The sequence below is a fragment of the Ipomoea nil genome, unplaced genomic scaffold, assembly GCF_001879475.1.
Source record: "Ipomoea nil cultivar Tokyo-kokei standard unplaced genomic scaffold, Asagao_1.1 scaffold0480, whole genome shotgun sequence".
Lineage (NCBI taxonomy): Eukaryota > Viridiplantae > Streptophyta > Magnoliopsida > Solanales > Convolvulaceae > Ipomoea > Ipomoea nil.
Window position 1 is genome coordinate 2,592,936 of NW_017616908.1, and position 13,629 is coordinate 2,606,564.

The 13,629-nt window shown below is 40.6% G+C and overlaps 1 protein-coding gene and 1 long non-coding RNA gene across 2 annotated transcripts; both read left to right on the forward strand.

The window, feature by feature from the left end:
* The first annotated feature begins 11,279 nt into the window (after positions 1–11,279).
* On the forward strand, positions 11,280–12,092 carry LOC109173391 (uncharacterized mitochondrial protein AtMg00810-like). The gene has a single exon (XM_019322619.1). It carries the CDS (start codon positions 11,280–11,282, stop codon positions 12,090–12,092), a length of 813 nt encoding a protein of 270 aa, XP_019178164.1.
* An 802-nt stretch (positions 12,093–12,894) lies between these two features.
* On the forward strand, positions 12,895–13,154 carry LOC109173429. The gene is made up of 2 exons (XR_002052909.1): positions 12,895–13,008; positions 13,108–13,154. It is a non-coding gene; the product is annotated as an uncharacterized LOC109173429 (long non-coding RNA).
* The last annotated feature ends 475 nt before the right edge of the window (positions 13,155–13,629 follow it).

A 13,629-nucleotide genomic window follows, 5' to 3' on the forward strand; every position in this document is an offset into this window, starting at 1 on the left:
CCTGACTGGGTAATCACCATGCAAGAAGAGCTTCATCAGTTTGAATGAAATGATGTGTGGGAACTTGTGTCGAGACCAACTCATCAGAATGTTATTGGAACTAAATGGGTCTTTAGAAAAAAAATGAGTGAAGATGGGCTCATTGTTAGGAAAAAAGCTTGTCTTGTAGCCAAGGGATATTGTCAAGAAGAAGGAATCGATTTTGATGAAACCTTTGCCCCTATGGCGAGACTTGAAGCCATACGAATATTCCTGGCCTTTGCAGCTTACAAGAACTTCAAAGTCTATCAAATGGACGTGAAAAGTGCATTCTTAAATGGGCTCCTTTAAGAAGAGGTGTATATTGAGCAACCGCCTGGTTTCGCGGTTAACAATGAACATGAAAAGGTCTATCATCTCAAAAAGGGCCTATATGGCTTAAAACAAGCTCCAAGAGCCTGGTATGATACACTCTCACACTTCCTTATCAACTATGGATTTATGAAAGGAGCTGTAGACAAAACACTCTTTCGTATCAAAGACAATGATCACATTCTTCTAGTACAAATCTATGTTGATGAAATTATTTTCGGGAGCACGAATCCTGTGCTATGTGAAAAGTTCTCAATTCTCATGCAAGGAAAGTTTGAAATGAGCATGATGGGAGAACTTAACTACTTTCTGGGATTGCAAGTAAAGCAATGCTCAGATGGAATATTTAATAGTCAAGCCAAATACACTAAGGATCTAATTCGAAAATTTGGCGTTGATGGAAAAACATCTGTCAAAATTCCAATGAGCACATCTCTTAGAATGGATATTGACAACGAAGGGAAAGATGTGGATCAGAAAAACTTTCGTGGCATAATTGGATCTCTTCTATATCTAACAGCAAGCAGACCTGGCATTTCGTTTGCTGTTGGTGTATGTGCACGATTTCAAGCGAAACCAAAAGAAAGTCACTTGAGTGCAACTAAAAAGATCTTGAGATACCTTAAAGGGACGCAAAGTGTTGGACTTTGGTACCCGAAAGAAGGAACTTTTGATCTAGTTGGCTATTCAGATGCCGACTTTGCAGGATGCCGAATTGATAGAAAAAGCACCTCAGGAACTTGCCAGTTCCTAGGGGAAGACTTGTGTCATGGTTTAGCTAGAACAACACTCTATTGCTACTAGTACGGCTGAAGCTGAATACATAGCAGCTGGAAGTTGTTGTGCCCAAATTTTATGGATGTCACATCAATTAAAAGATTATGGCATAAATGCACGAGAAGTGAGCATTAAGTGTGACAACACGAGTGCAATTGCTATCACACATAATCCCGTTCTACATTCGCGAACTAAACATATTGATATCAAGTATCATTTTATCCGTGATCATGTTGAAAGAAAGGATATATCTCTTGAGTATGTCAACACTGACGATCAACTTGCGGACATCCTCACGAAACCCTTAAGTGAGGCAAGGTTATCCACTCTGAGGCATGAGATAGGAATGATTGAGATGACATAAAGCCTTGAGAATCAAATCTGCAAAGATTCTCACAATATTCCTCGATATTCTGCCCAAAAAGATTGTATTCATACCACACAAAAGGTCTCTATAAAAGGAAGTACATATTGTCATCAAATTCTTATAACTAACAAGAAATCGAGTTTTTGTCTTTGTGTGTGCAGATATGAGTACTGGAAGTGAAATGAAGACAACAATCAGTGATAAAAGAAGGGAAGAAACCGAAATATTTAATGATCCTTTAGTGAATGAAGAAGATCTAAACGACTTTCTTGCATACTCTCAAAACATTCAAAATGTGTTACGAGACCCTACGGAAGATGAATCGCGAGAATCATTTCACTCCGTCGGCAATGCTATAGGGTATGCAAAGGAAGATAGCGTGTTGGAACGAAGTGACAGTTTTGACTACTCACCATCTAGCACCCCTCCAAGACTACCGTCTCCTGTCAAATCCACAGCAAGTAGCAAAAAGAAAAAGGCCTGAAAATCCCATTAGGCCACAATGATAAGCTGTGCCTTTGTTATATCTGTTTACATCACGTTTCTTAAATAAATCGCTTTAATTTCTCGTTTTTCATGAATTTTCTGATATCGTTCCCAACACGTAATGAGGCTTCAGTATCCAAAATATTTTAACAAGTTTCACACGCAACATTTGTGCATATAAATTGAAGTCTCTTGTCACAATTCTTTCTCACATATTCGATTCTTTAGTAAGAAAAATTTCTCAGGTATGGATAAGGGTAAAGAGAAGATCGATGAAGCCGAAGTTCGAGCTATCCACCATCTTCGAGAAGCAGGCAAACTGACAAGTGCTACAATAACGAAGATAGTAGAAGATGGTGATAAGGTCCACGTAACGTTCACTATGCCAAACTCGGCCACTTCGAAAGATGAGGCCGAGAGAAGGGCCATCCGTCTAAACCATCATCTCCAGAAAACAAGTTTGCCCAATGCTACCATCATCAAGCTGGAGGAAGACGGTGAAAGGGTCAATGTGACATACTCCATGCCCAACACAGCAAATCTTAAAGAAAAGGAGATACTGGACAATGTTGTCAACGAATCTCGGGCAAAGAAGGCATATCACTTGGAGCAAGCCAAACGGCTTGCCAACGAAAGGATAATGATGTTGAAGAGCGCTAACAAGCACTCAACAAATCCACCTAACTTTCGTTGGTACCCTATTCCTGAAGTTCCACAACAAAGTGATGAAGACTTCACTTTGGTTCACTCTCAGTCACCCACCAACCCAAACACGCCTACCCTCACACTTGAGGAACTGGACGAATATTCAAACAGGGCTAATCTGCCCGATGTGACTGATGAGTTTACCCGTCTGGAACTTCACGTGCCCTATCACTTTATCTGAATATTGCTTGTCTTATTTGTATGGTTTGGAGTACCTCTGCACGAATCTCATTAATGAAGTTTCCTATTTATTTGTGCCATTACTAATTACTCTCTTGACCTTGATACTTTTATGTCAGATGATCTCTCTCGGGTCAAAGATGGAATTATGTCTTAAAGTATTATACATGAGTTTAATGCTAATTGACTCTTCATAAATCATAGACTCCCCTATTGATCAACATTTGGATAAGGGATTAATTCTCATCTCAAATTGCTATAAAAGAAGGGCAGTGGCTTTGCTAAAATGCATCCCTCTTATCACCCATGACTCCTAAAGTCTCAATCACCAAAAAGGTGTCAAGAAAGTCCCGAGCTCATCCAGACGAGGGTGAACGAGGCATTCACAATCCTGGAAACAATCCTATCAATCCCCTGAACATTTCATCCGACTCTGAAATTGAGGATTTTGATGAATTCATCAATAGAGATGCAAGATCTTTTGATCCAAATGAGGAACCTCCTCTAATTGTTAAAAAGGGCATCTTGACATTGGAAGCTTGGAACGATACCACTATGGATAGAGATCTCAGGGAGTTCTATCGTCATTATGATTGCAAATCTGAACTTGTGGGGTATGTTGAAGGTGAATCTGATGAAGAAATACATCCTGATGGTGGACCATTGCGCCCAAAAGCTCCTACTTCAAAGAGAGCCACTAAGGTCACCAAGGGCGAAACCAGTAACACGAAGAAGGGAAAAGGAAAGAAATGAAAATTTCCTTGTCGTGTATTCAAATTGTCTTTAAGTTATGTATTTCTGTTCATCCATGTTTCGTGATTTGTCTTTGAATTAATGAAGATTTTCGCCATGAATCTCTGACTACCTGACATTCACACATCTTGAAGTCATAACTCTGACCCTAAAATTATGACGTTCTTGAAAATGTTCATTCAAAGTCTCCCACACCATTAATGGTCAGTTGAAGAAATACATGGTCATTAATTGCAGCATTGAATGCTAAGAACAGTTTCACAATGTTATATCTTCAGAATCTACCTATAAAAGGGGACTATATCTCACTTTTCTCTACCATTCTCATCTTCACAAATGGCTCTTAAAAAGCCCTTTACAAGGGGAAATTCTTGTAAGCTACGTGAACTCGCCAGGCAAATAAGAGAAGAGCAAGGACACATGTATCCAGGCAATAACCTTCAAGCACCATTGGAGATCTCGTCTGATACAGAAGAATCATCTCTGTATCATGATATGGCTGGGTTCATTGTTGAAGAGCCCGAAGAAAACCCTCCGAGAGAAGCTGTCCCATCACTTCCGAAAACCCCGGATGATCCCAGTAAGTACTATGATCAAGACTACATGGACTATCTGAAAGAAGAAGAACTCAAGCATGAACTGAAAGCAAATGAGTAAAAAACTGAAGAAGTACCGGAGTCATCTACGTACTCCAACTTTCTGCATACCGGAAAATGGTACAAGCGCATGTGGGCTGATCTGAATAAGCCGAAAGTTGGGCCATCTGAGGGCAAGGGAAACGAGAGCAAGAAAAACTAATCCGTTGGATTATGTGTCTTAATATCTGTATCTATCTCTCTCGTCTTTAATGAATAATAATCTCTTGGTGTTTATTATCTTGAATCTGCTAAAGTAATGGACGAAACTTTATTTGTTTTGTTCATTCTTATCAAAGTACATCTCGGGCTAAGCATACCCTTCTTGGAAATGAAAATATTCCCTCAAGCGTGATCTTTATATCTATGACTAGTCATTCGGGTCACATCTTTTGATAAAAATTTTACTCTATATAAAGGACCCCCTCGGGAATTATGGATTCATTCTTTTCAACTAAGAGTATCATGAACAAAGGGGATAACTGGAAGTCTATCTGAGTTCAAAAATGACTCTTGTCATAAACCCGAGAGTTCACTGGTGAAGGGATCATCATATGATAAATCTGCCAAATCACCAAGCGTTTCTGAATTCTTCTCCCTTGTACAACTTGCATCACAACTGAAGAATGACGAACCATATCGGATTTTTTATGCCGGTGCAAAAGCTAAAGTAATGGCTGAACTCGATGACATGGAAAGACGAGGTCTCTCAAGGGACGCAATGGGAACGGATCACGACACAATCATTGCTGAAGTCTTTGCACATGAGGTGCGAAAGAAGGAGTACTTTATCAATGCTCGAAAGAAGAAGGATGTCAAGGAGTAAAATCTCGTGTTCTCCTATTTCACGAGAGATGCAGTCACCGCTCTTACAATTATCATTTCGTGTAATAATTTATCTCTCGGATTATGAAAATTCGTTGTATGCTTTGTACTAGATTTGTTTGACTTTATTTGTCTTACAAATCTTCTGTTATGTGAAGCTTATCTTCTTTCGGTCTACAATCGTATCTTAGACGCTTCCCAATCTCTCATCTGAACCGTTTACACGTTTCATCATGGGGATCATGTGGCCGAGAAAAATGGTCCACTACCCCACGTCTTCTGACAGATGATGTGACGGCAATTTATTGCCTGTACAGGCACTTGAGTGGAATTCTCTCTCCTCATTTAATATGGAATGATCAAAACTGATCTGAGCGTGATCTTATCACTTTCCCATAAGCTTATTAGTTACCTTTTGAGGGAGTGAAACCGGTTGATTATTTGAAATTCAAATCCTCCATCCCAAATACGGGTTGACCCGTATTTAAGTACCCAGCAACGAAAGAAACCCTACATAACCTCCCCATTCTACATCTTTCACCTCTTTCATTCACTCTCCATCTCAAAACCATTCTACCATCTCAGTATTCATACTACACTTAACAATGGCGGAGAAAACCCAAGAAACCCTCTCAAATGAAGAACCAGAAACACCAGCCCCCTTGGAAATTCCCTCTTTTCCTACGGAAGATATACAATTCATTGAATCTAGGGCTCCACTCATTGTCGGAGGGAACATGTGGGATGCTCATGGGTTCCTAGAATATGTCCTTGATCGCAAGTTTGGAGAAGACATCATCAATCTACTCACAGAGACTGGGCTATACGGGTTCATCACTCACATTTATACCTTATGGTATCCCGTTGATGTTGCGCAATTTTATATGAATGCAACTGTCTCTTCCGACTCTCTAACCATTACTTCAAGCGTTCATAATCATCAAGTGGTTATAACATCAGAGGACATACGAGCAGCGTATGGATTTCCTCAGAGAGATGACACATACAAGGGAAACCTCTCTTTCTACCACTATGACTCTAGTGAGTTTTACGATACCATAAAGAACAATCATGCACCCTCGAAAACGGGGATTACATGGCCCTTGAAGAAGAAGTTGTTCCGGCTAAATTATGAGTTCACTGTAGACATCTTCAATAAGATCGTCGATCACAAAACATCTGGAACTGATGATGTGACAAAGGAGAAGCTCAAGATGTTGCATGCATTTCTTAACAAACACAAAGTTGACTGGTCGAAAGTCATCTTCAACAACCTTGCTCATACAGTCATCTTCAACAGATAAAGCCCCGGTGATATCACAAAGAAACTGGGCTATGGATTTTTGGTTAGTCACTTACTTGTCTCAAAAGATATTCTCATGAGACCAGGAATCCGTCCAGGACAAAAAGCCTGCCACATGAAGCAGAAACCCTCCGGTTATAACAAGCAGAAAGCTTTGGAGTTGGGTGTTCCTTTAGAAATGGTGAAATCTAAACGAAAGTCAAGGACACCGAAAGGATCAGAAGATGACCAACCAAAGCCGAAAAGACAGAAGAAAGAAAAGCGCTCATCTCGGATTAAGTCAAAAGAGGAAGCCATCAGTGCACCACCACCCACTCCCATCTCACCAAAGTCTCCCGCAGAGAAGAATACTCTTACCTCAACTATTCCTCCTCTAGACACAATTGTTGTCGAAGATTCCTCTGATGAAGACAAATTGATTTTGTCAAACCTTGGCAAATCAGGACACTTTCGTTCTCCTGTCAAACCGAAGATTGGTGCATCTTCCTCCCCGAAAGAATATGAAACACCGAGAGAAACACTCTCTCAGGGGGAAGAAAACACGAGAGAATCATTCTCTCAGGGGGAAGATCAGCCAAAAGAAATCGCTCTAATAAAACCTTCTGATCAGCAAGAGCCAAACCTTGGCCTCTCTTCTCCTCAAGTTCTTCATACACAAGAACCCATTTCAGCAGAGCGAAACATTCAAGGCTCGACACAAGAACCTGCTGCTAGGGACATGGAGGCCGGTTACTTAATTTTTCCACAAGAACCTGGCTTGCCAGCAAAGACGAAAGAAGTGGCTGCTGAATTGAGTGAAATTCCATCTCTTCCACAAGAACCTGACAATGCAAAGCAGGTAACAGAAAATCTGACACAAGAACCTGAATTGGCAGATGAATCAGCCATTGTGCCAGTTGGAACTCATGACATTCCGAAGACATCGATACTTGTTCCCGAAGTCACAACAAAACCACCAGTTGCTACGCCCATTCCTCCATCTCCAGATCAACTGCTTCGCGAATCCATTGAAAATGACTACACCAGAGTGTTCCAGTGGCAAAAATGGCGCACAGCCCCTCTGACCATATTCATCGAAACCTTTGAAGTCATGAAAGATGAAGAAGAGTTTGCTCTTGGGTGGCTTGAGACCAAGGACCTCAATGAAGCACTGCGTCTTGAGAAAATAAGACGATTGTTTTCTTACAAAATGACCAATTGTTCTCTTGGAAAGGACAAAGCTCCGATTTGCATAGAGCTCAACAAACCTCCTTTGGACCTAGCATTTGAAGAAGAAATGAAGATTGTTCGGTATGACATGTTGATATCCAAAGTCAAAACCATCCTGGAGAAAGAACATCAAATTGATCCTAACTGCAGTGTCAGTGGCTTGAAAGATGAGCAAGGCCAAGAGATTGACACGACCGAAGATGAAGAAGATGAAGACAGAGATGATGATGTCGAGGATGCAGATGACGAGAACGATGACAATGATGGTGACAATGATGATGATAATAATGATGATGACAATGATGGTAACAATGGAACAAATCTAATGTATGACAATCCATCTCCTCTCTTGGTAGGTCCTGATTATGACACTGTTCCCGAAAGATCTCCAGCTCAGAAATCACCTTCCAACAGTGATGGCACAAGGGAAGCATCACAACAAGATGAAGACGTCTCAACTAATCATCCTGAAGATCTGTCTCGAGCTCTCGTTCCACATGTTCAACCCATGGACGAAACTCCAATAAAACGAGAGGAGGCAGTTGTAAATGAGGGCAAACTGGAAGCCTCCCCAATCCTCCTAAGTTCGGGCAGTGGTGGCAAAAAGGATGCACCACTTCAAGGAGACCAAGTTGAGACTCCACAAACCAACATAGAAGAAGATTCTCCCCCAGTCTCCCCATGAGTAGTCATGAATCTCATGAGGGAAACCGTCCATGCAGCCGAAACCATACATCAGCAGTACTTGATTCTAAGGCAAAGAGACACCAAGGTCTTGGAAGACTTGTCCAAGAAAGTGGATCAGTTGATGGCTCCACAAGCTCAACCTCGACCACCACCACCTGAGCCATCTCAACCTCCACCGCAAGCCAATCCTGACCAACAATTTCACAAACGGGTGGCCAAGGAGCTCCATGAACTTCACACTGTTGTCAACAAAGTGGCTCGTCAACAGCACGAACTCAAGCATTCTCACTTCACTCTTAAAGAACGTGTTGACTTAGCCTGCTCCAAGATCGACACTTCCCAAGACAACTCATACCAATTGGGACAATATGCTCTTCAATCTCTCGGATATTCGCAAGACATTCTGAATGCAATTAAACAACTCCCCATTGTTCCTCCTACCACATGTGCCGATGATGCCAAAAAGGGGGAAAAGCGACATCATGATGATGATAAGGATGACGATCATCCGAGGGAGAACACGAGAGAACGATCTCCATCTCATGCACCAGGAAAAGATGAGCGAAGAAGTACAAATCCTCCATCCAGATCTCGTGGCCACCATCCTTCTCAGTCGAGACATTATTCAAATCGTGGCCATTCTCAACCAAGATCACAGTCTCTCAAGCCTCGTCAATCTTATGGCTCTGAATCAAAATTTATATCTGCTGGGCTCTCCAAGAGAGAAAAGGCAAGCCGAAGGCAGAAATTCATGAGGGACAAAAAGATAACTATGGATGGAGTCGGTAACTTTGTTGAATACAAACCTTATGAAGAAGGTAGTGGAAAACGTTTTGAGGGTTGCTATGTCCCCACCTGGCTCAAGACAAAGGACAACCACACCAGACAAGATCACATAAGCACCCAAAACGAAAGAATAAAGAGACAAAATAGAGAACTATGGGAGAAACATGAAGAAGAAGCCCGGATAAGAGAGCATGAACTGAAGGAAAGAGAGCGGGTAAAGAAGCTTATTGAAGATCTCTCGAATGTAACCAAACACTCTAAGGATGGTGTTATCTACAATGCAGCTTTCAAAGTGCATACCGAGTCTGGAAAAAGTTACAAAGAATGAATGAATTCCTTTGAACTCATCTCATGGTGGAAAGCTGGAATAATTGCGGGTACAGACATTCGGGAGGCATACAACAATTACATAAGTCTCAACATTCGAGGAAAATATGAGGATCTAGTCAAGACAAATCCAATCAAGATCTTCAGAGCACGAATCAACAAGGATATCGACACCAACAGAATGCTCAAGCAGCAAGAAGAAAGGGATACTCGTGAACGAGAAAAAGCCAAGCCATAAAAGTCAAACCTCTAGATCAGTAAGCAGTTCTTCTTTTTGTCTATCTTAAAAAGTTTTTGTAATCTTCATTATCCTTATATAAAGTACTCGTTGTTACACATCTCGTGTCACTTGTCTGAGTTACTTGTCCTTGTCTCACTTATTAATGGCTTTTATCCAGAAAAGACTTGTAAACTCTCGTGCAAGGCTGACTTGTAATAGAAAATCCGTTATGGAACATTTTATCAGCCGTATAAGAAGAGTATATGTTTTGGCATCATCAAAAAGGGAGAAATTGTTAGGAACACTTGTATTAGGATTTTGATGATACCAATGTAAGCTAGAAAGTAGACCCCTAACCGTTATTACTTTTTGATCGCTGCTTTCGTCCTAGACGAAAGTTGCCATAACTCACTTGTAATTCGTGTTAAGCTAGCCAAACACACGAAGGCGAGTTATGATTAGTTGTTAGGGTAATCAAGACGAAAGAAGACACGAAGAATGAAACATGTTCAACGAGAGTTTAAGAGGAGTTGTCCTTTAACACGAAAGGACAGTCTTGTTAACGACAATCCTTTAAGACATCTCTTCTCACCAACAGCAAGAAGAATGTCTCCTCTATCTGACTTGACAACATCCTAGGATAAAAAGGACCTCAACTTGTGGGACACGCATACCAAGGAGCATTAAATAAAGATGTACTATTTCCTGAAGCTAAAGGACAAAACCCTAAGGCTCTCCATGCCATCAACGGCTACAAGGTACAATCTCATTAATGGAGCATTTAATGCAGGAAGCTCCCAGGTCCTTACCCACTGGTCAATAGGTTTGAAAATTTCATCTCCCTCCAACGGGTGGAATTTTCCTCACCTATAAAAACCCACTTTCATCAACTTAGAATGTGCTGGTTCTTATCACCCAATCTATCTACACGCAAAAGCTCTTAAACGTTCTCAGCTCTCTCAAGCTTTTGTAAACCAGTGTTAAGGTGTAAAGATACTTGAAGAAGTTCATTGATCTTCATCTTACACCTTAAGGAAGTCTTGCTATTTATACGAAGCAATCATTCCTCTCAGTCAAGACTTCATCACGTTGGAGAAATCAGAAATCATTTTCTACCAACCTCAACTCTGAAGAAGAAGTTGTTAGAGGCGGAGTAAACTCGAGAAGTTGAAAAACCTACGAAGGCTGTCTGGCTTAGTGATCAAGGAAGTCTTTGTGTAATTGTACTAATGAGTGATAGTGCAATCCTTCCAGAAGTTGTGGAAGAAGAGTGGAGTAGGCAAAGTTGGCCGAACCACTATAAAAATCTCGTCTCCCTATCTCTTTAATTTTGCTTTCCATTTCTGCATCATTTTATCTTTCGCATCACTACCAAAACTTTCGTTATAACCAAAAACCGTGCAAAGCAAATAAACGAAGTTAACATTTCCGCTGCGCCAAAAACACCGAAAGGTTGTTTTTAGGGCAAAACACGAAAATGTTGTTTTATACAATAATGGTACAAAATTTGTTGTCGCCTTGATATATGTGGATGATGTCATTCTTGCTGGGAATGACCCTGACAAGATTCACAAGATTAAATCCTTCTTGGACTCTGGATTTGGCATTAAGGATTTGGGACCTCAAAAGTACTTCCTTGGGATTGAAGTAGCACGAACTACGCAATGTATGGTTTTGAGCCAACGAAAATACACGTTGGACATTCTTGGTGAGAGTGGTTTACATGGTTGCCGCCCTAGTAACTTCCCCATTGAACAAAACCACAGGCTACGGGCAGATAGTACAGGTTCTTTGGTTGATGCAGCTCACTATCGTAGATTGGTGGGACGCCTCTTATATCTCACAGTTACGCGTCCAGATATCACATATGTTGTTAATACTCTTAGTCAATTTGTTGCTATGCCACGACAAGAGCACATGGACGCTGCCATCCGAGTCCTGCTTTACCTTAAAGGGGCACCAGGACGAGGTTTATTACTTCCTAAAGAAGGTAGTTTGACTCTCACAGCTTATTGTGATGCTGATTGGGGAGGATGTCTTACCACGCGTCGTTCGTGCACGGGTTATTATATTTCTCTTGGAGGTGCTCCAGTTTCTTGGCGAACAAAGAAACAATCTGTGGTATCCCGGTCATCTGCAGAAGCAGAGTATAGGGCAATGGCAGTTACTGTAAGTGAGTTACTATGGTTGCGTTGGTTATTGTTTGAACTTGGTTCTCAACGAAAACATGCGACACCTTTATTTTGTGACAACCAAGCAGCATTACATATTGCAGCAAATCCTGTTTATCATGAACGGACCAAGCATGTGGAAATGGATTGCTATTTTGTTCGTGAGAGAATGCATTCCAATGAAATAGCTCCACGAAAAATACATACCAAGGTCCAACTTGCTGATTTATTCACCAAGGAGCTTGGGAAAGATAGGTTTCATCTCTTGCTTGGCAAGTTGGGCGTTGTGGATCTCCACCCTCCAACTTGAGGGAGGCATGATGATATGAAAATAAATCGTGGAAATAAATCAGAAGGAATATTGCAGTGATTATTGAGTCTTGGAGTATATTCTGTACAGCTAGTTTTATTTTCTTTCATTTGTTTTATTTCCTTTCCTTTTGAATAGTCTTTTGTATAGCATTACCTCCATTAAATTCTTCTTCCAAAAGGTTGAACCCCAACCCTAAACCTCCATTAAATTCTTGTATATATTATGGACTTCATTAGTAATGAAAACAACCTTTTCTCCCAATATTCTTCACACGCATAATAGTCTTGTAAGTTGTAACCATATAGTGATGTTTTCATCATATCCATCTCTACCTTGATACTCAAGTTTTTTAGCAAGCATGTCTATTATAGTGTAGCAGCAGTAAACAACAGTAGTACAATTTCTTCGATCACAGGTTCAAACCGGTCGAGATTAGATTGGGCAAAAAGGCTCAACATTTGCCTTGGCATAGCAGAAGGTCTAGCTTTTCTTCATGAGGGCAAGCAGAAAAATGTTCATGGAAATATCAAACCAACCACCTTTTTTTTTTTGACAAACATGACAATGCTAAGATATCTAACTTTGGATTTTCTAGGCTCCATGACCAGGGAAAGTCGTTACGGGAAGAAGGAACAGTGTAATATAATTGGTCCCTCATATTTTTCTGGGCAAATCTTTCTCAAACTTGTAAATGAGTAAACAATCAAATAGGCAATAGGTTCTCACTTGAAAGCATGCATTCTGATGGATATGCAGGGTATACATGGCACCTGAATACGTAAAATATGACATTTTAACAACAAAGGCAGATGTGTATAACTTTGGAGTTGTTGTACTTATAGTTGTTAGTGGAAAGAAAGAAAAGATTTCAATGTCTAGCAGCGGGGCTGACACCGAGTACCTTCCAGATCTCGTGAGGATCGGACTCAAACTTAATTAATTATATCATTGCATCGTTAGTCGTTGTGAGTAATGTTATCATATATATCATATATTGTGGTATGCATTGCAGGCGGCACGTGAAAAGCAGAGAGAAGGGCATTTTATGAATCTAGTTGACAAAAGCATATCTAACAAAGTGGATTGGAATCAAGCAGATACAATGTTAGAACTAGCATTATTGTGCTTAAACCAACCATGTCTCAAGTTGTCAAGGTTTTAAAGGAGAAACTTCCATTGAAGGATCTAAAGGAAAGTTTAAAGCAACTTTCTTCTGTCAGAGAAACTCAACCACATGGTGAGATTTCCACAACTGAGCACTCAAAATCGAGGAGCACTTCAAGGGGTGGGATGACAGACACCAGCGTTCTGCTTCTCCCAGCAGCACTGCTTGAATTCAAGAACAACACTACAAATCTATGCTACTTTTCAGTTGTTGTGATCTGCTAAAATAAATGAATGGTGTCCCAAAAGAATTAAGTGAGCTTTCTGAAACTCACAAGTGATGGTGTAAGCTGATTTAATTCCTTTGGGAAACCATTTATTTCAGCACAACAACTCAAAACCAGCATAGATTTGCACTTGTGAGTTTCAG